General features: G+C 42.7%; 1 protein-coding gene across 2 annotated transcripts in view; it reads left to right on the top strand.

The window, feature by feature from the left end:
* The window catches only part of LOC136789699 (tumor necrosis factor receptor superfamily member EDAR-like), a 28,592-nt gene that overhangs the window by 2,287 nt on the left and 9,266 nt on the right, over nucleotides 1–17,039 (top strand). For both annotated transcript variants that reach the window (XM_066990491.1, XM_066990490.1), the window contains exons 2-5: nucleotides 2,922–2,990; nucleotides 3,756–3,878; nucleotides 5,073–5,254; nucleotides 10,246–10,331. In XM_066990491.1, coding sequence (XP_066846592.1) covers nucleotides 2,922–2,990; nucleotides 3,756–3,878; nucleotides 5,073–5,254; nucleotides 10,246–10,331 — 460 coding nt within the window. The remainder of the gene's footprint in view (nucleotides 1–2,921; nucleotides 2,991–3,755; nucleotides 3,879–5,072; nucleotides 5,255–10,245; nucleotides 10,332–17,039) is intronic.

The raw sequence follows: 17,039 nt of genomic DNA, 5'->3' as shown, positions 1-17,039 counted from the left end.
CTCTACACAGATGCATGATCTGCTCCTCATCTCCTGAATTAAGAAGTTGCTTAGTATGCCCTGTGTCCGCAGGGGACAGCCCCTGGATTGCTTCAAATCTGGAGCTCGATTTCTGCCCTTTGGGACTACTGAGGCAGCATCCAATGCCAGCATCATGGCAGTCGGTGTGAGACAGCAGACATGTCCCGAGTGGATGCATGGATGCCAAATTTGTGTAAAGCAGTGTTTCCCTCTACCTCTTCCCAGGGCCCGGGGCTCCTCATTTTACTCCTGGAGGCCCCCAGCAGCACTGTGTACCTGGGAATAGGAAGGGAAGGGGCACCTTCTGTAAATTTGTTCAAGAATTCCCCAGAGCTAATTACTTTTAATGGTTAGGGACCATAATAACTGGAGTTTTTTTGTTTGGTTGGTTGGTTGTGCTTTTTTGTTGTTGTTGTTGTTGTTTTTCCTGCTTCTTGGCAGATGCAGGCAGATTGTCCAAGCTTTGCATGTTTCTACATATGTCAGCTAGGCTCAAAAGTGATCTTAGCACTAGAAAATCCCTTGTTGTGCACATGGGATTAATGTGTGGTAGATGATATGGTGTGGGTGTAAATTAAAATGCTTGAAAATTGACATCAAGCCCAAGAGCAGCCTAGCATGTCTTGGTAGATACCAGCAGGTATCATCCCAGCTGAGGGGCTACCTATGGCCCTACTGCCAGAAACCTCCTGCATCAGACTTTCCCCCCTCCTCCATTACAAAAATAAACATTTTGGTTTTTAACTCTAAAGGAAACAAAAACAAAAATAAAAACAGGGAAAAAAAAAGAAACAGATGAAACACACAAACAGAAAATAACATTGTCAGTCTATAGCAACATACTTGAATGGGTGCAGCGGGGGGGAGGGAGGGAGGAAGGGAGAATAATTAATTTTAACGTTTTGGTTTTCCAGTCTGGGAAAAAAAATCTCCCCTAGTGTTCTAATCCGGTCACATTCAGCACTTTGAACTGGCTTTTTCCAGTTAATATTTGCCATATGCTTGACATATTGCCATGTGTAATGACAGAATGCAGGGGGAAAAAATGTATGTTTACACACAAAACATACCCCTACATGTATATTTATATTGAGATAGAAAAATATTTTATGTATGTATGTATAACTTGACACTTTCAACATTTTATGTAAATAAATACCAAATGGATAGAGAAGATTGTATTATACATTAATAGGCTTATACTTCGTTTCCATTTTTCAAATCTGGCCATGATTGCATGTAAGTACCTCAAACAGTAAACATCTGGGTGGCTTGAAAGCAACTGAAGCATGTTTTTACTGTAAGACATGCTTTTACTGTAAAGTTACAGATTCAAACTTCACCACTGAAATTCTGTGTCCAGACCCAATTTATAATAAATGTGATGACTTTGCAATACCAGTGTGGAAACAGCCTTGATAATATTCATTTATGAAGTCTAACAAGCTCTCTTATAATTAGGATTCAATTTAACAGACATGTGTGTGAAGATTATATTCCTGGAACTTTTCCAAGTAACTATACTGTCATAGCCAAAGCCTTTGTCCAACTTAAATGTTTGACAGTTTATGCAATTGCATGACTATTTTCCATCTCTCACCTCCAGCTTTAGGACAATTTATCTCTGATTCTCTTTTGTTTCTAGGTTTCAAAGTGCAATTTCCTGCAGAAAAGAATATACTTATAATTCAGCTTGTCCACCCACCCACCCACCCGGTTACCTGTCTCAGCTAGCCCAGTTGCTAGAAGGAACATATAAAGCAAGTTCCTAGCTTGATGCCGGCGTGATATAATCTTTGCTTAATCCATTTAGTGTTTAAAAATGTAAATGTTAGTGGCTATCTCAAATTCTACAGTGCTGCTCTAGTGGAGATTGTATGCTTGAAAGTGGCACAAAGCAGCAATTGTACTCTTCTGGGAGCCAAAAAACCTTGCAGTATTTGAGATGTGGAAAATTTAAAAAGCAGTTTACATCTACTAGGACCAAAGTGTTGCAAATGTATCTCAAACATTTGCAATTTGAAGCTGTAAGATCCCTAGGGCATACTATGTGCTGTAACAATACCATTAAATATATTGTATCATGCTAGAGAAACAATTTGTGTTGCTTTTTCCTGTCTCTTTTTATCCCTTAGAAAGAAATCCAGTACATGAATATGCAACATTAGCTCTTATTCAAAGTTATTCATAGAACTGAATTTGAAAAAAAATGAAATAAATTAGCACGTGTGTTTACAATAGAGATCACAGCCTTTATTCCCCCCCAGCCATTGTAATAGCACTTAAAATACAAAGTTCAGCTTCCTCCTTGAGTTAAAGCTCTTAAATCTACAGCTTTGCCTACGAAAAGAAGCCAAGGCTTGTTAGCAAAGGCAGCTCTGGGCTTTCTCAGCAGGTCTGTGGGAGCCAGCGAGGAAGGTGGCTGCCTGTGCCACTCGCTATCAGGTCACTCCCTGGCTCAGCTTTTAGATGCTTCATCTAGATCTTTTCTTGACAAATCTGATGTGGTGGGGTGAGGACACAAGCCGGGCTGGGCTACTGACCCCCAGCCCTCTTTTATTTAGTGATCATGATGTAGCTCTCGGTACCTCCATAGGAGGACTTCTCCATAAGCCAGCAAATGCCAGGGTTCGTAGCCTCATCTCTGACAAATTTGTATGCAGATTGCAAGGCCAGGCTGCCTCATGCAGTGAGCCTTCTCAGAGAGGCAGATGTGCAGCAGTGTGTGTGTGTGTGAGTGCACGTGCACATCTCCCCTCTCTTTGTTTAGACCTCCGTATAGCTCCAGGCATCACTCCCGTTTACCTTTGTTCTGATGATGAGCCCTTCTGTTCTTGTTTTGGCAACACACACAAATATTTACTGATGTTCATAAACAATCACCAATTCTATCGTTTCAGGTAAAATATCAAGAGAACATGGCTCACCTGGGTGAATGTAAATGGACTCATGTGTTCCCTTTTCTGGTGGTAGGTATCCACATGCATGCAGGCATTTCCAGCGCGCAAAGATCACTGGGTTCTGCTCGAGTCTTTGCAAACATCTATGAATTGCTAAGACACACCTACAGACAGCTGAGCACCGGACACTGGTGCAGGGATCAGTTTCCATTCAATAAAACACTTAAGCATCTCCTTCAGTGCCACTTAGACTGGAACATCTGTTTAAATCTGTATTTCCCAGTGTGTGGGAGAAGTTAATAGGGAGGAGGAGGGAGGAGAAGGACCCAAAATGGAGCAGAAGCGGAAAAGACATCTGCTCCAGCCCACCAGGCTCTGGAGGAGCTGATTAGCCTGGATGTCACATGAAACTCAGCCGTATCACTGTTGAGGCCCGAGGCAACTCGTTATCTCAGGTTGTTATAGTTGTCCCTTACAGTCACATTTGTGAAGGCTCATTAGAGTTGGGAGCGGGGAGAGAGTAAACTCGGGCATTTACTGCACCAGAGAGAAGGAGAAATAACAGGTCAGGAACCACGGCCTTCAATATTTTGAGGAGCAGCCATGACAACAGGCACAAAGGTCGGTGCTCTGAGAAACTCTTAACAGGACCAAATTGCTGAAATCCATGACCGCCTCCATCCCATGCAGCGGCACTACTTCAGCACCTGAATGTTAGCTTTGGGGATGCCTCATGGCACAAGGTCAGACCCACTGTAATGGCTGGGCAAGGGGAGGGGACAAGGTGTGTTGGAGGGAGGCGGTGGCAGTGATGCTCTGGTGTCTGTGGTGCAGGTTTCCCTGGTGTACTCCGCCAGCGCTGAATACTCCAACTGCGGCGAGAACGAATACTACAACCAAACCACCGGCATGTGCCACGACTGTCCCAAGTGCGAGCCGGGTGAAGAGCCGTACATGGTAACTTCAGCATCCTCCTCTGGCTGGGGGACACGTGTCTTGAGCTGCCAACACAACGTGAGAGGTGGCCAAGGGGGCCGCACTCAGTCTACAACATGAGTCTCTCCCATGCCTAGCGAGCCGGCAGGCAATTCTAGGATGGAAAATGCCCTGCCTAAAAACAAATGCTTTGTTACAAGGTGGTAATGCATTGGTATGAGAAAAAATAGGGAAAGAAAGGGATGCGTGAGCAATTTTAGGCCACGCATCCCTCGGATGGGAGCGCACGCATGCACGAGTGTGCTGTGGGGGCAGGCACCATGCACCCACACACCCATATGCTGCGTGCCAGGAGCAGCCTGTTAAAAGTAGTATGTCAAAAGTTGTAAGGTAAAAGCTTCACACACATTCTCTGCCGGTACGTTCTCATCTCAACGGCTATTTAATACCTGACAGTGCCATTCCAGCATTGTGTGATAAATAGGTTAGTCTGGCATGCTCGCTGGCCCCCCACACAGAGAATTTAATTTCTCTCTCCCGCTAAGATATTTTGGCACTAGAGGAACTTGGAAGCTTCTGCCACATTTTAAATTACAGTTCCTAAGTAACCATTTGATTTACAGCAGATAATTGTTGCATATTAAAAAATAAATTACTGAAATCCTGTTTGGTTTTAATGGGATAAACATCCCATTGCAAGAATTTCACACAGTTGGTAGTCCTGAACAAGGATGTTTGAATAATAACCACTTCGTATTAGTTTTATTTAATCTAAACGTAACATTCATCTGGGACACGTGAGTTCAGGGGTTACCAAACCTCATGCAAACCTTGCTTTTTCTAACGGTCCTTGTGGCCTCTCCTGTCATGAAAACAAGATCACCGATATCCCTGCTGGAACTCTGTTTCCACTGCAATTTTATTCTCAATTCTCCAATTTTCAGTTCATTTTTTATCTGAGCAGCAGCTGAAATTCACTTCTAAGGCTGCAACATGATTTAAATAGCCCTGAGGGGTCACTGTCAAGGAGTATGACATCCCAGCTCCCATTTTCCTCTCCAGGGCAGAGTGTGTTTTTTCTTATGTCCTTCCCTGGCCTTTTTAGGACAGATGTTAAGGGACTTGGTACTATACTGTGCCAGGTATTGCATTCCCTTTTCCTAGAAGCCAGTGTGCAACACAGGCCTGCTTTCCAACGATTTTGTGTTGTTGCAGACCTGCGGATATGGCACCAAAGACGAGGACTATGGCTGCATCCCCTGCCCGTCAGAGAAGTTTTCCAGAGGAGGTTACCAGATATGCAGACGGCACAAAGACTGTGAGGGATTTTTTCGAGCCACAGTCCTGACACCAGGCGATCAGGAGAACGATGCAGAGTGTGGACCTTGTCTCCCAGGGTAAGTATTCAACTACAGACCTTTGCTTTACCCAAGGCACAGCAGAATACTTTTTTTAATGTCAAAATCTCTGACAGTTTCTCTTCATGTCCTAGCTGGTTGTAGTACAATATTGGTGACTTACACCTTTTAGTCCCTGCTAAAACAGTAAGTGTAAATATTTCAAAAGTATTGGTGAATTTAGTAAATCAGAAGACCTCATCAATAGTACTGAAATCTCAGTGACTGAAGAAACAACTGTTGGGAACAAACTAGAAAAACTGAAATTTCTCCTGTTCATAGAAACAGAAAGGAAGTAGTTCATGTAGTATAGGTGTGCAGTGATGTTGTAGATGCTCTAAGAAGTACATCTTGGCCTCTAGCTACAACATTGGAAGTCCCCATTGTCCTCATTCATAGCCTATTCATAGGTCCTGCATCCTATGAATAAGCTTCGTGAAGATGTCCTGGATTCCCTGTAGGTCCATGCTGGCACTGGAAGTCTGTGTCCACGAACACATAATCTCTCTTCTCCAAATGTGACCAGCTGGCAAATTTGTCAGTAGCTGACAGTGTTAGCTAACAGAGCTGTTAGGAGATGGTTCGTGTTTAGTCAACAGAGAGAAACGGGTGTAAGGGGCTGCTAATGTAGTGCGTGTGCTCTCATTCAGAGTAAAAACAAGTTCCAGAGCTTGTTGAAGGGGCTAAAATATAAGCTGTTTTATTGTCCATCTTTTTAATGCCTGTTAAGCTCAGTGTAATTCTGATAGTAATGATGAGAAAGCAGTTGCTACACTGAATATATTAGTAATATATTCTTCACTAAGTTACCTTTGGAAGCCTGAAAATCCAAGCATGCATGTGCTTTCATTTTTTTTTTATTTTAATTTTTATTTGTGTGTGTGTGTAGCGTAAGCAAATACTCTATAACACAACCTCACTTTACCTACATTTTCAATTTCTGCCACTGTGGCTTGTTGGTTTAGATATTCACCTCCTCCCAACATTTGGCTTTTGTGCAATTTGCAGACGCAGCATAGCCCACACAGCTTATAACGCAGGAAACTCTGCTTATAACTGCTAAAGAGACTCTGCAAGGCTCCAGGTTTATTATATCAGCGAGTCTGTGTGAAATTTTCACAGTTTACAAATATAAAGGAGGACTTGTCTAACTGCCAGCCAAGCAAACTGATGATGTGATTTGAAAAGAACTCCCTCTTGACTTCCCCTCATACATCATAAAGAGCAAGAAAGTTAAATAGTGGCCACAGTCGCCGTTTTGCAATTTTGTCAGGACTAATGAGGTCACCCAGGTGGGAGTGGGGTGCTGGCTGAAAATAATCAGCTTGCACAGCTGGTGCTTGGGGAGTAATCTGAAAACATCCTGTTTGCACAGGTGTAACCTGCAGCAGAAATTGGCCTGCCGTAGGCTGGCTGTGTGCAGCTCCTGGGTCGCTTTGGCAAGGCCAGCAGCTAAGGAGAAACATGCACTTACTCTGAGCTTGAAGAGATTAAAGTCTCGGGATAAATTACATCTGGGCTGAAACAAGCTCTGAAGCCGTCTTGATGCAACTTGGAGAGCCCAGAGGTTTCTTCTCTGTGTGTGGGGGGGGAACACAGAAGCCCTACATCAGAGCAAGAGAGCTGGTGGGCAATGCTGACCCTTTGCTATTGCCCCAGTGGCACAGGGACATCCAGGTGCCTGTATGAGTGGCATCTGACAGCACTCCCTTGCCCAGGGAACTCAAGGAACCTCTGAGAGTGGAAGTGGAAAATTAAGGTCTACATTTTCAGAGGACTGTGCTTCAGTAACATGTTGCAGACCTTCCCCAGGTAACAGCCCGCATGTTGCAGTCTCTGTCTGGGGGCATCTCGTCTTTTTGGTATTTCCCACCAGCTCAGCAAAGCAGCCTGAAGAAAAGATGAGAATGGCACGTTCTGACCAAAAGTTTTTAGACAAAGCACCACTGAACTAGCGACCTTTACCAGTGGCTGCAAATGTCTTCTTCTATCATTTGCTTTAAAGTTGACAGCAGATAATTAGGTATTTTTCCTTCATATTTTTTACAGTATTACTGATGTTCTCTTTTAAGGAAGGAGACCTTTGGTACAAGAGCATCCATTGTTTCTCTGTGTTCAGGTTCCCTTTCATGTAAAATAGGAATAACACTATTGGTCAGGCTTACAAGAATGTTGCAAGACTGTGACCTGGGAAGAATTTAAAGGCTTATCTCCAAAGCTGTGGTTTTCAAAATCAAAGTTAGTCCGCCAGTGATCTCTGGAGGTACCTAGACCTAATAGCCTGGGGCACTGCAGGCTTTACCCTCTGCTCCTATGCAGAAGCACTTCCATCATGGTGAATAGGATAGGTCAATAATGGGGAAATTAGGTACAACTCAGAGTCCCCTCCCTCAATGGGATGACCCGTTAGGTGTTCTTGGAGTATGTTGGAGATCATAACCCACGAGGAGCAGCCACAGCGGGTCAAAGCAAAGGTCTTTTTAGGCCAGCAGCAGCCATGAGTGGATACCTACAGATGAGTAAGAACAGGGCAGACATATATGATATCTTCCCCTAATGCTGTCCCAGCAGCTACTTTCAGCTCGAAGCACTGGCCTTCTCACAAGACAGAATGCAAAGGGATAATATTTCTGTAAAATGTAGTCAGAAATGCCTCAGCTACCAACTCTTCCCCTTTTAATGTGTTTGTCCATGGTTACACCAGGTCCAATTCTCCTCTCGGAGGTGTTTTAAAACAAGCTTTTTTCTCCGTTTTCAGAATGACAAGGTTTAGCAGTGTGTTTCTTACAAGATAAAGTCTCCCCCTGCAGTTCTGGGTAAGGCAGCAGATGCTTTCACTTCTGTGCTCACCACCTCCCTGTTACCTCTCTGCAGACTGTCACCTGCTGAAAACACAGATTCCCCTGGTCCCAGGTGTCCTGGTCCCTGTAGGAGGCAGACCTAAACCCGGGGCTCCAGATTCTGCTTCTGGGACCAAGTCCCTGAATGTGACATGGTACCACCAAGATTAGCCCAGGATAAACCATCATGGTGTTAAGAAGGAATCATAGAATCATTAAGGTTGGAAAAGCCCTCCAAGGTCATCTGGTCCAACTATCACCCTACCACCAATGTCGCCCACTAAACCAGGTCCCTAAGCACCAGGTCCAACCTTTTGGGAAGCACATCCACGTTTCAGTCTAGGCTCCGCTCTTGTGTTTTTCCTTCAAAATCCAAAGCCTGGGAGTGCTAAGGAAACAGAAATAATAAGTGGAAGAGTAGAACCATGAAAATTCATGATTTTTTTAATGGCCACTTCTTCTCTATAGTTAGTGATATAAAGAGATCAGATACTTCCAACATTGCTTTTAATACTCGGTGCATTGCAAAATAGCCAGAAACATCAGTCTGTTGCCAGTACTTCATAGGGGTGAACCATCAATGTCTGAAACTGCAGAACTTCCTACTCACCTGGGTGAACAGTTGCTTGCCAATGAACATCATCTTCAGTCTTATTTACCCATCCTCCAGCATTCTCCATTGTGGTGAAAACCAAGAAATATTCCACCAGTGTGAATTAATTACATGTTGGTAATTCCAACAGTCTGTTGGAAGGGCTGTTTATCTTCCCTAAACCACTGCGGCTATTACATTGTGAATCCTAGCTGTCCAGTATTTTTCTTTATAGTTTTATGTGTATCTTTGGCCTGCCACTCTCTCTTTCTCTCTCTCTCTCTTTTTTTTTCTTTTTTTTTTTATTGTGGTTTGGCAGTCATTTACTGCTTTTTTATTAACTGCTTTGCAACCTAGTATTCTGCAGGCCCCCACAAGAGACAAAAGATGAAGTTTTGCTCTTGAGAGAAGGGCAGAGTGTCAGAAGGGGCATGGGGCACAGAAGCCAAAGGGAAGAGTGAGGGTGAATCTTTTAATACCAGTAAGAAAAAAAAGGGGAACTATGTTCAGTTTGCATGCTCTCTGAGGTACCTCCAAGCACCACCTTCCACCTTGCATCTCAGTGTCCATTTCCTGGACATTTATAGTTTGTTTGAAGGCTGGGCCATTCATTAGAGAGCAACTGATTTTGATGGACAGTTTCAGCAGTGATTTTCTAATGTATACATTTTCCAGAAAAAAACATTCTGCACATACATAGACAGGTATGTAAGAGCAGAGAATGGATTAATTGTTGCTTAAAATGTTTATTATGTTGAGTACTCATCTACATAGAATAGATTAGGACTGTTCATTTCTTCATTAAAATTTAGCAAGTGATTTGTAAAGGCATATCCGTAACATCAACTGTGTATGATTTGGATGTAATTTACTCATTATATTGTCTGTGGATCCTATTCTTGCATAACCAATTACCTTATTTCAAGACTAACTTTATTGGCAGCCCAGAAGTTCAAATTATGGAACGTTTTCCTTCATGCTGTAACTCTATGATCAAGGGCTTTCTTATAAACAATACAGCAATGAACTTAGAGAAAAAAAACTGTGAAGCCTAATCTGGCTTCCCCTGTAAGGGTGGTGTTTTCCTGCATTTGTTATTCAGATTTGGCTCTGTTGTTACTAAGATTATTCTTACAGTGCTTGTGAAGAGAATTAGCCAACCATATCCAGCTGGTGGTCTTGCCTGAAAGACTGCTGTTTCAGAAAATAATGCTCTTTTATTTTGAAAGGTCTTATTTCAGGGCATGCCGTAAACTGCAGCTTGAACTCAACAGGGAGAATCATGTTGTTTTAGGCAATGATACTACTCCTTGTCATGTAGGCTTGATGGTTGATTAATTGTCTTTTAGGGGTAAAAGGAAGAAGAGAAACACTGTCTCCATTCAGGCAGTTAAAAAAAAAAAAAAAAAAAAAGAGTAATCTTTGCATCAAATTGCTTATAAAAGTTGGTGTATTTTTTTTACATGATTTTATCTCAGTGTAATTGGTTGCTGCTGAACCATGCTCAGTTGCAGTATATTAATTTACACTGTTTTGCCTCATCTTGCCCTTCGTTTCAGTTACTACATGCTGGAAAACAGACCTCGAAACATATACGGGATGGTTTGCTACTCGTGCTTGTTGGCGCCTCCTAACACCAAAGAATGTAAGTGCTCGACAATTTCTGTGCATTTCATCTGGTTTTGACTCAGATCATCTGGAAACTCAATATGAAGTTTTTTAGCGATGATTATGATGTTCAAACAATGTCAGTCTCCAGTAGAACAATTTCTGCTTCCAAATAGCCTTGCCAACAAAGGAAGCAAATGCTGAACATTTGGGGAGAGATCAGAAGCTTCGATTTTAGGACCTGCTATTGTTCTGTTATACTCCAGTTTTCATCTGTTAAGACGTCCCATGCAGTAGTTATCTTTATTTAACCAAGTAGGTGCAAGACAACACAAATCTCTATAATTTTTTATTCAGTTCAGCTATGAAGAAAACATGGGACGCTTTATAGATCCTCGTAAAAGTACATCACACCTTTTTACATCCTTTGGTTTCAAAGTGATACAGCTGTTAATGTTGGAGTGTGATAGCCAGCAATGATAAGAGGTATAACTGTATATTCCATTGACAAAAGGGGAATGCCTGTAGTTTGCTGGTTGAAAAAAAAATATATGCAAGTGTGTGCAACATGTTGGCAGTACACATTCGTGTGTGCAATAGCCACTCTCAGGCTGTGGGGAGCGGGGACAGCCCTGCAGTAGCACTCTAAAGCAGACGTAATCCCCCCAAGAAGACTGCATTCTCCTTTAAAGCGTAAAGAAAGTGAGAAAGTGAAAAGCAAAACTGAGGCTCCCTCTGAATGAGCAAATGACTTGGATGCTCGCTCAGAATCTGGAGCAGACCAGGAGAAAAATAAATAATAATAAAAAAAGACGAAAACAGCCAGTCCCCCAGAGAAACCTGATGCATGTAAAAACAAAGTCCCCTCCATGTTCTGTTCTTTTAAAAGTCCTTACCATGAAAAAGAATTGGAGTACTTTGCCTGCTGGATTTGAAAGCAGTGGTTGATAAAAAGCTCCCCGAGCATTTATTTATGTATACAAATAGCAATTACCTAATTCAGATGCTGCTGAACCATGTGTGGTTGGTACCCTGCAAGCCACTTCAAAGGAGGAGGATTGGTTATTAACAGCTACTACTTTTCCTAAAGCAGAGGAGCTCCCCTTAGCCAGGGATAAATACCACCCTGCAGAGCTCCTGGTGAGCGGTGACAGCCCGTATGGAGGTACTCCCCTGACCCGTGTGTGTGCAGCCTGGCTGCTCAGCTCACCCTGCCTGGCTGCAGGACCCCAGCCGGTCCCAAAATGTGTGCTTCTACCCCAGAAAGCAGGAGTGGGTGAGGGCAGGGTAAGCACAATTCTGGTGAGGTTGGGTCTGTACTAGGAGGCGAGGCAAGGGTGCGAGGGAGAGCCCCACTGCGAGATGTGGGAAGGAGGCGGAGAGGTAGGTGAAAACACGAGGTTAGGAGGCTCAGTGGGAGATGAGGGCATGCGGTGTGGGACACACCTTCTCCTGCATGCATGTGCAGGCTGGCTGCCCTGTTGATGGGTATATAGCCATGCCTGCTGCTAGCCAATAGCCCACCGCTGCTGAGGGCACCCAAGCCAGCTAGGCCCTAGAGCCTGACTTGATTAGCGGCTGATCGGTCGTACCTGGCAAACAGACAAACAAACTACCCTGTTAGCATGCCACGTCTTGCTTCAAGGTGCGGGGTATTCATCTCAACAGTTCCTTCAGATGCCACCAGCCGGTATAGATTCAAACACCCCCAATATGCCTCATTTCCAAAATAAAAGATGGCATGAGATAGCAGGATTAATTGGAGATGAATCGCTTCTTCAGCTGCAATGGTCTGCCTTAAACACATGCTGAAATGGAATTTTGGTAGTATCAAACATATTGTAGCTTACTCATCTGGCAAGGAACTACTGCAAGATGTTACAGCTACTTCTCAATTCCAAAAACAAATCTTTGTCTTTTGCAGGATATCTGGCAGATACTACATATAATGTGTTTACTTTTGCGAGGAAAGTGTCAATTACACAAGGGATTAACCACATGCATTTTTAACTTCATAAACACAAGAATAAATATACTATCTTTGGGAGGAATTTAGGCAACCTACAAACTGACTGAATATTAATGTAGAAAATGTTAGCCGTACAAAGAGTAAACATAACCATTTTAATCAGGTCCGTGAAACCAAACATTTGATTACAATTGTTCAATGGGTCAGAAAGGTTCTGAAAATCCAAATCCCTCAAATCACTAATCTCAGATAATTTGGTTCATGATGTCTAAAATCTTGCCAGGGTGCTGCTCCCCAGAGCTGCCTTTTATCCAAATACTCCTCTGTATGGCACATAACTGGAGAGAGTTGACCCAAAAGATGGCAAGGAAACAAGGGTGGCAAATTACTTCAAAGTAGGAAGCTGGTTGTGACAAGTTCTGGCTTTAATACTTCTCTTCTAGATGAAGAAAAAAAAATAGGGCAGACAAATCCCATTTTAGGCCTTCATTAGGTTTGAGCCGGGACTGAAAGACAGTGGTCTTTTCCTTAGCTGCAAAAATATCTTGCTGGGGTATATATACCTCGCCTGGCCTCCGTGTTACACAGGGCCACAGAGCACAAACTAAGCTGGGTATGTGCGCTGCTGCAGGGAAACCTACTCAAAGACTTTGCCTGACTGTACATTTTATCTGGCAGAAAAGTATTTGGTTTTGATCAAAGGGTAAACAAATAACTTTCAACTCCAAGAGCCTGCTGTGCAACTTTCATCTCCTAAACAGTCAATAAACCTTGAAATGGCTGAGGAAACAAGATGAACGCCCTGTGTCCCAGCATCTGGAAACAGTAGTGTAAAGAATATGGAAAGTGAGAAAGAGATTCCCCGATGAGCCTGTGTCACCTTTATTCTTTCTTCTCAAGTGACTTAGATATAAATAGCACAAGTACCATGGATCACGGGGGGAGGAGAGGGAGATTTTGTGTATAGGTCAGATATTTAATTGAGATAAACATGTCACCAGATTGCAGCGTTGAAAATCTCTCTCTGGAGTGAAGGATAAAAGCAATAATTCTCTGTGGTCTTTGAGAGATGTCAGTATTCAGTGGTGGCTTGTGGGAAAAGTGCTTGTAGAGGGCAGGGAGTGTGCTTACATAGGCATGAGGATGTGTGCTACAGAATCACAGAATCATTAAGGTTGGAAAAGACCTCCAAGATCATCTGGTCCAACCACCCCCCTACCACCAATGTCACCACTAAACCATGTCCCTAAGCACCACGTACAACCTTTCCTTGAACACCCCCAGGGACGGTGACTCCACCACTTCCCTGGGCAACCCGTCCCAGTGCCTGACTGCTCTTTCTGAGAAGAAATGTCTCCTCACTTCCAATCTGAACCTCCCCAGTGCAACTTGAGGCCATTCCCTCTAGTCCTATCCCTAGTTATTTGAGAGGAAAGCTTTTTCTTTCTTGGAAAAGAGTTTGTCTCTTGAAAGGAGTCAACATCGCCATAAAGATTGTGATTATTCATCTCCTGGGCACTGTGAAATGCCTATGTGTAAGACTTTGGGACCCTCATTTTTAATGTGTAGAAGCCTCAGGCCTGGCTTGCTAAGGCCAGAGGGGCAAAACGCCAAAACATCAAAGATGTGAGACCTTCAGCTGCCTGTGAAGGAGAGCATGAGCCATCAGTGACCCTTGCCAGTGCTAAACTGGGATATGCTACCTCAGTGACAACTAGCAGCATTGCAGAGAGTAAGGGAGGCAGCTACTGGATGCAGGTTTCCTATGCAAATTGGGGGATGATGCACTGCAGGTAGTGAGCACCAAACCACTTTAAGATGTGGCTTCCCACAGTTAATGGTGCTGGCTTTGCTGTCAACAGCTCTGGCATTGGAGTCAGTTGAGGCCTCTGAATATGTAGGGTTGTTTCTTTGTTTTGTTTTGTTTTCTTTTATCCAGTGCAAAAGACAGAAGATTTAAGCTACACAGAATTTATCTGGCAGAGAGGTACAGCCACTGCTAGAAGAGATTTTATCTTTGCACAGCTGCAGTTCTCAACCATTTTATAACTCTGCTCCTCTGCTCAAACTTTGATATTTGCCATTCCAGCTCAAAACTGATAGAGGAAAATAAAATCAAACCTCATTACAAAAACTTGAAGAACATTGTATTTTGAAGTTGTATTTACACAATTACATCAAATATGCAAATACTTTTCCACTCACAAATTATCAGTCTAGGGAATTTCAGCAATGGATTGAGGGTTTTCTTCCTCTATGCATTCTTATGTGTGCATGGATGCAAAATATTGTTAATTCCCCTTTTCTTTTTTCCTGGCTATAGACATGAAAATGGTTGCAATAATTAACCTGTGTAAGTTTTTAAATCTAACATATGCCAATGATGGCTTAGCAAAATTAAAAAAAAAAATAAGAACAACAAAGGAAAACAATGGTAGTCAAGTTATTTTTGAATTACCAAAGAGTGAATGGCATCTGGAAACATAAAAGATTATTTTTATTGTTGTCTCATTAGAACTTCAAAAACAACCAAACAGATGAGAGAGAACAATTTACTAACAGGCTGACATCTCAGACAAGCTCTAATCAGTGGTCACTGCTATACCCATGTGCTCAAGACTGAGAGATCAGACTCCTTAACTGAAATGTTTAACACAAACGAGCCTAATGCCAAAAGCACTTGTGTTAGTGAAAAATAATAATTCCATAGGTTTTCATTTTAACTCCCCATTCTTTTTAATATCACTAATTTTCTTTCCTTGCCAGTTTTGTCCTTTTGTAATATGATCAACATCAGGACATTTTCCTTCTGTTTCAAATTATGCTTACAAATGAATAAGCTTGTTAGCTGGAGCTAACAAACTTTTTTTTTTTTTTTGAGTTGTTTGATCTCTGAACACCCCATTCCTCTTCACATGTGGAATGGGAGAAATGTTGAAGGCAGTGCTTTATTGTTCACTGGTGGTATGGCCTTATTCTCATCCCCTCAGGGCTTGTCTATACTAGGAGAGGAACCTAATATTAGGACAAAATTGGCCAGCCTCAGCCATAAACCTTAAAGGGGAGGGATCTGAGGATCAAGCACGGGGTTTGCTCTCTTGAACTGCTGGGAAAGCTGGGCCCACGTATCACACAGGAGGTAATCTGGGCACACCGCAGCTCACCTGAAAGCTCTGAGGACTTTGGAGGACCACAAACCCTGGGAGAAGCTGCAGGTGCCTGTAGCATTGCTCTGTCCTGCCTCACAAGCCTGCTGCAAACCTGCAGGGCCACAGCATTTCACCACCTGCACAAACTGGCCACCAATGCACAGGGGCATATGAGAGAAGAACTCCTCGGGGTCCCTGCTCAGGGTCCCTTTCAGCAGGGTCTATACTGCTGTTATTCCCTTTGTGTTGCACAGAGAAGGAGATGGCAACACTTAATTCCCAGAGCTCAGTTTAATTCATGCTGCATGTATTTATGACATACCAGTACCATGCAATTAAAGCTCTCAGTGAATTCTAAACAAAACTGCAATAGTTGTAAATAAATTGTCAGGCTAAGGCCACACAGCCTACAATCACACCACTTCCCAGCAAAATAAAAGGAGAGAGAAATGAAACAGTTAAAGACATTACAGAGAGCATGGCAGCATAAAGCATTTATTTTTAGGTGTCTGAGCAGCAGTGGTTACTTGCAGTGAGAATGACCAGATCTAAAATTTAAGATTGGAGGAATTTTGCTATCCAAATTTGTAGAGGGCTCACACTAGAGAATTGATTTGCTTCTCATTCTTCCTGATTTAAAAAATACCTAAACTTGCTGAAATATGTACCTGCAGCTACAGTAAATATTAGAGTGACCTGCCTTATGGTGTTCTGTATGTCTCCTGAAAATAACAGACAGTAAAATCAGAAGCAGTCAAAAAGTCTTCCACTGTCTGGGATATTCTCCGTTATTAGTGATTTGCAATATTTTTAGAGTTGGCTGATGTTTGATTGCTAAATTCATATGTAGATGCCTTAAAAAGTAGCTTGATTTTGACAGCTGCTTCAGCTTCCATGACTTTCCAAGTGTACAGGGCTTCAATATGAAGTGTTGTTAGCTTAGGTTTGAAAGTAAACCTTTCATGTACATATCTGAATAGAGATTTACATTAATTTGAACATTCTGACCGGCACTTTCAAAACATCTAGGTCTTTATTTATAACTAGGTTCCGTTATAATCTAGTTTCCGATTACTTTGTCAGGCATATACTTTCTACCTTTATCGAATTGCGACTAAATATAATATATTTTTCAGCTCATATTTCAGGCTGCTAGTTATTTATTTCAGTGTGTGCTTTATCTTACTTCACTCCTTCAAAATGGTCACAGTGGCTGCAGGCACAGCTCGGCTGGCAGTAACGAGTATGGATTGCCATTCATAAATGGACCGTGGCTGTGAGGAGAGGGATTCATCAGGAGAAAGCGAGCTGCTCTCAGTAGCAAGAAGCAAACACATACACGCGTAAAGACATTTTTAAAACACTTCTTATTTTGGGATCACTCTGATAGTCTGTTGCGTACACACTTTGTGTATTTTTATAATCTGTCATTAAGTATTAAATAAACTTCACCAAAAAAAAGCTGTTGCTAGCTATGAGCAGCACTGCTCTGCTGGGACCAGTAAGCTGACACCTACAGCAGTGTAAGTCAGACACACATATGGTCTCCTACTGCACCAGATTTCGTTCAGGCGCAAACACTTGTGAGAGGGCATGTTGGCAAAACCTCCCCTCCCTGCGCCCTCCT

The sequence above is a fragment of the Anser cygnoides genome, chromosome 1, assembly GCF_040182565.1.
Source record: "Anser cygnoides isolate HZ-2024a breed goose chromosome 1, Taihu_goose_T2T_genome, whole genome shotgun sequence".
Lineage (NCBI taxonomy): Eukaryota > Metazoa > Chordata > Aves > Anseriformes > Anatidae > Anser > Anser cygnoides.
This window is presented reverse-complemented; position numbering and strand designations above follow the sequence as displayed.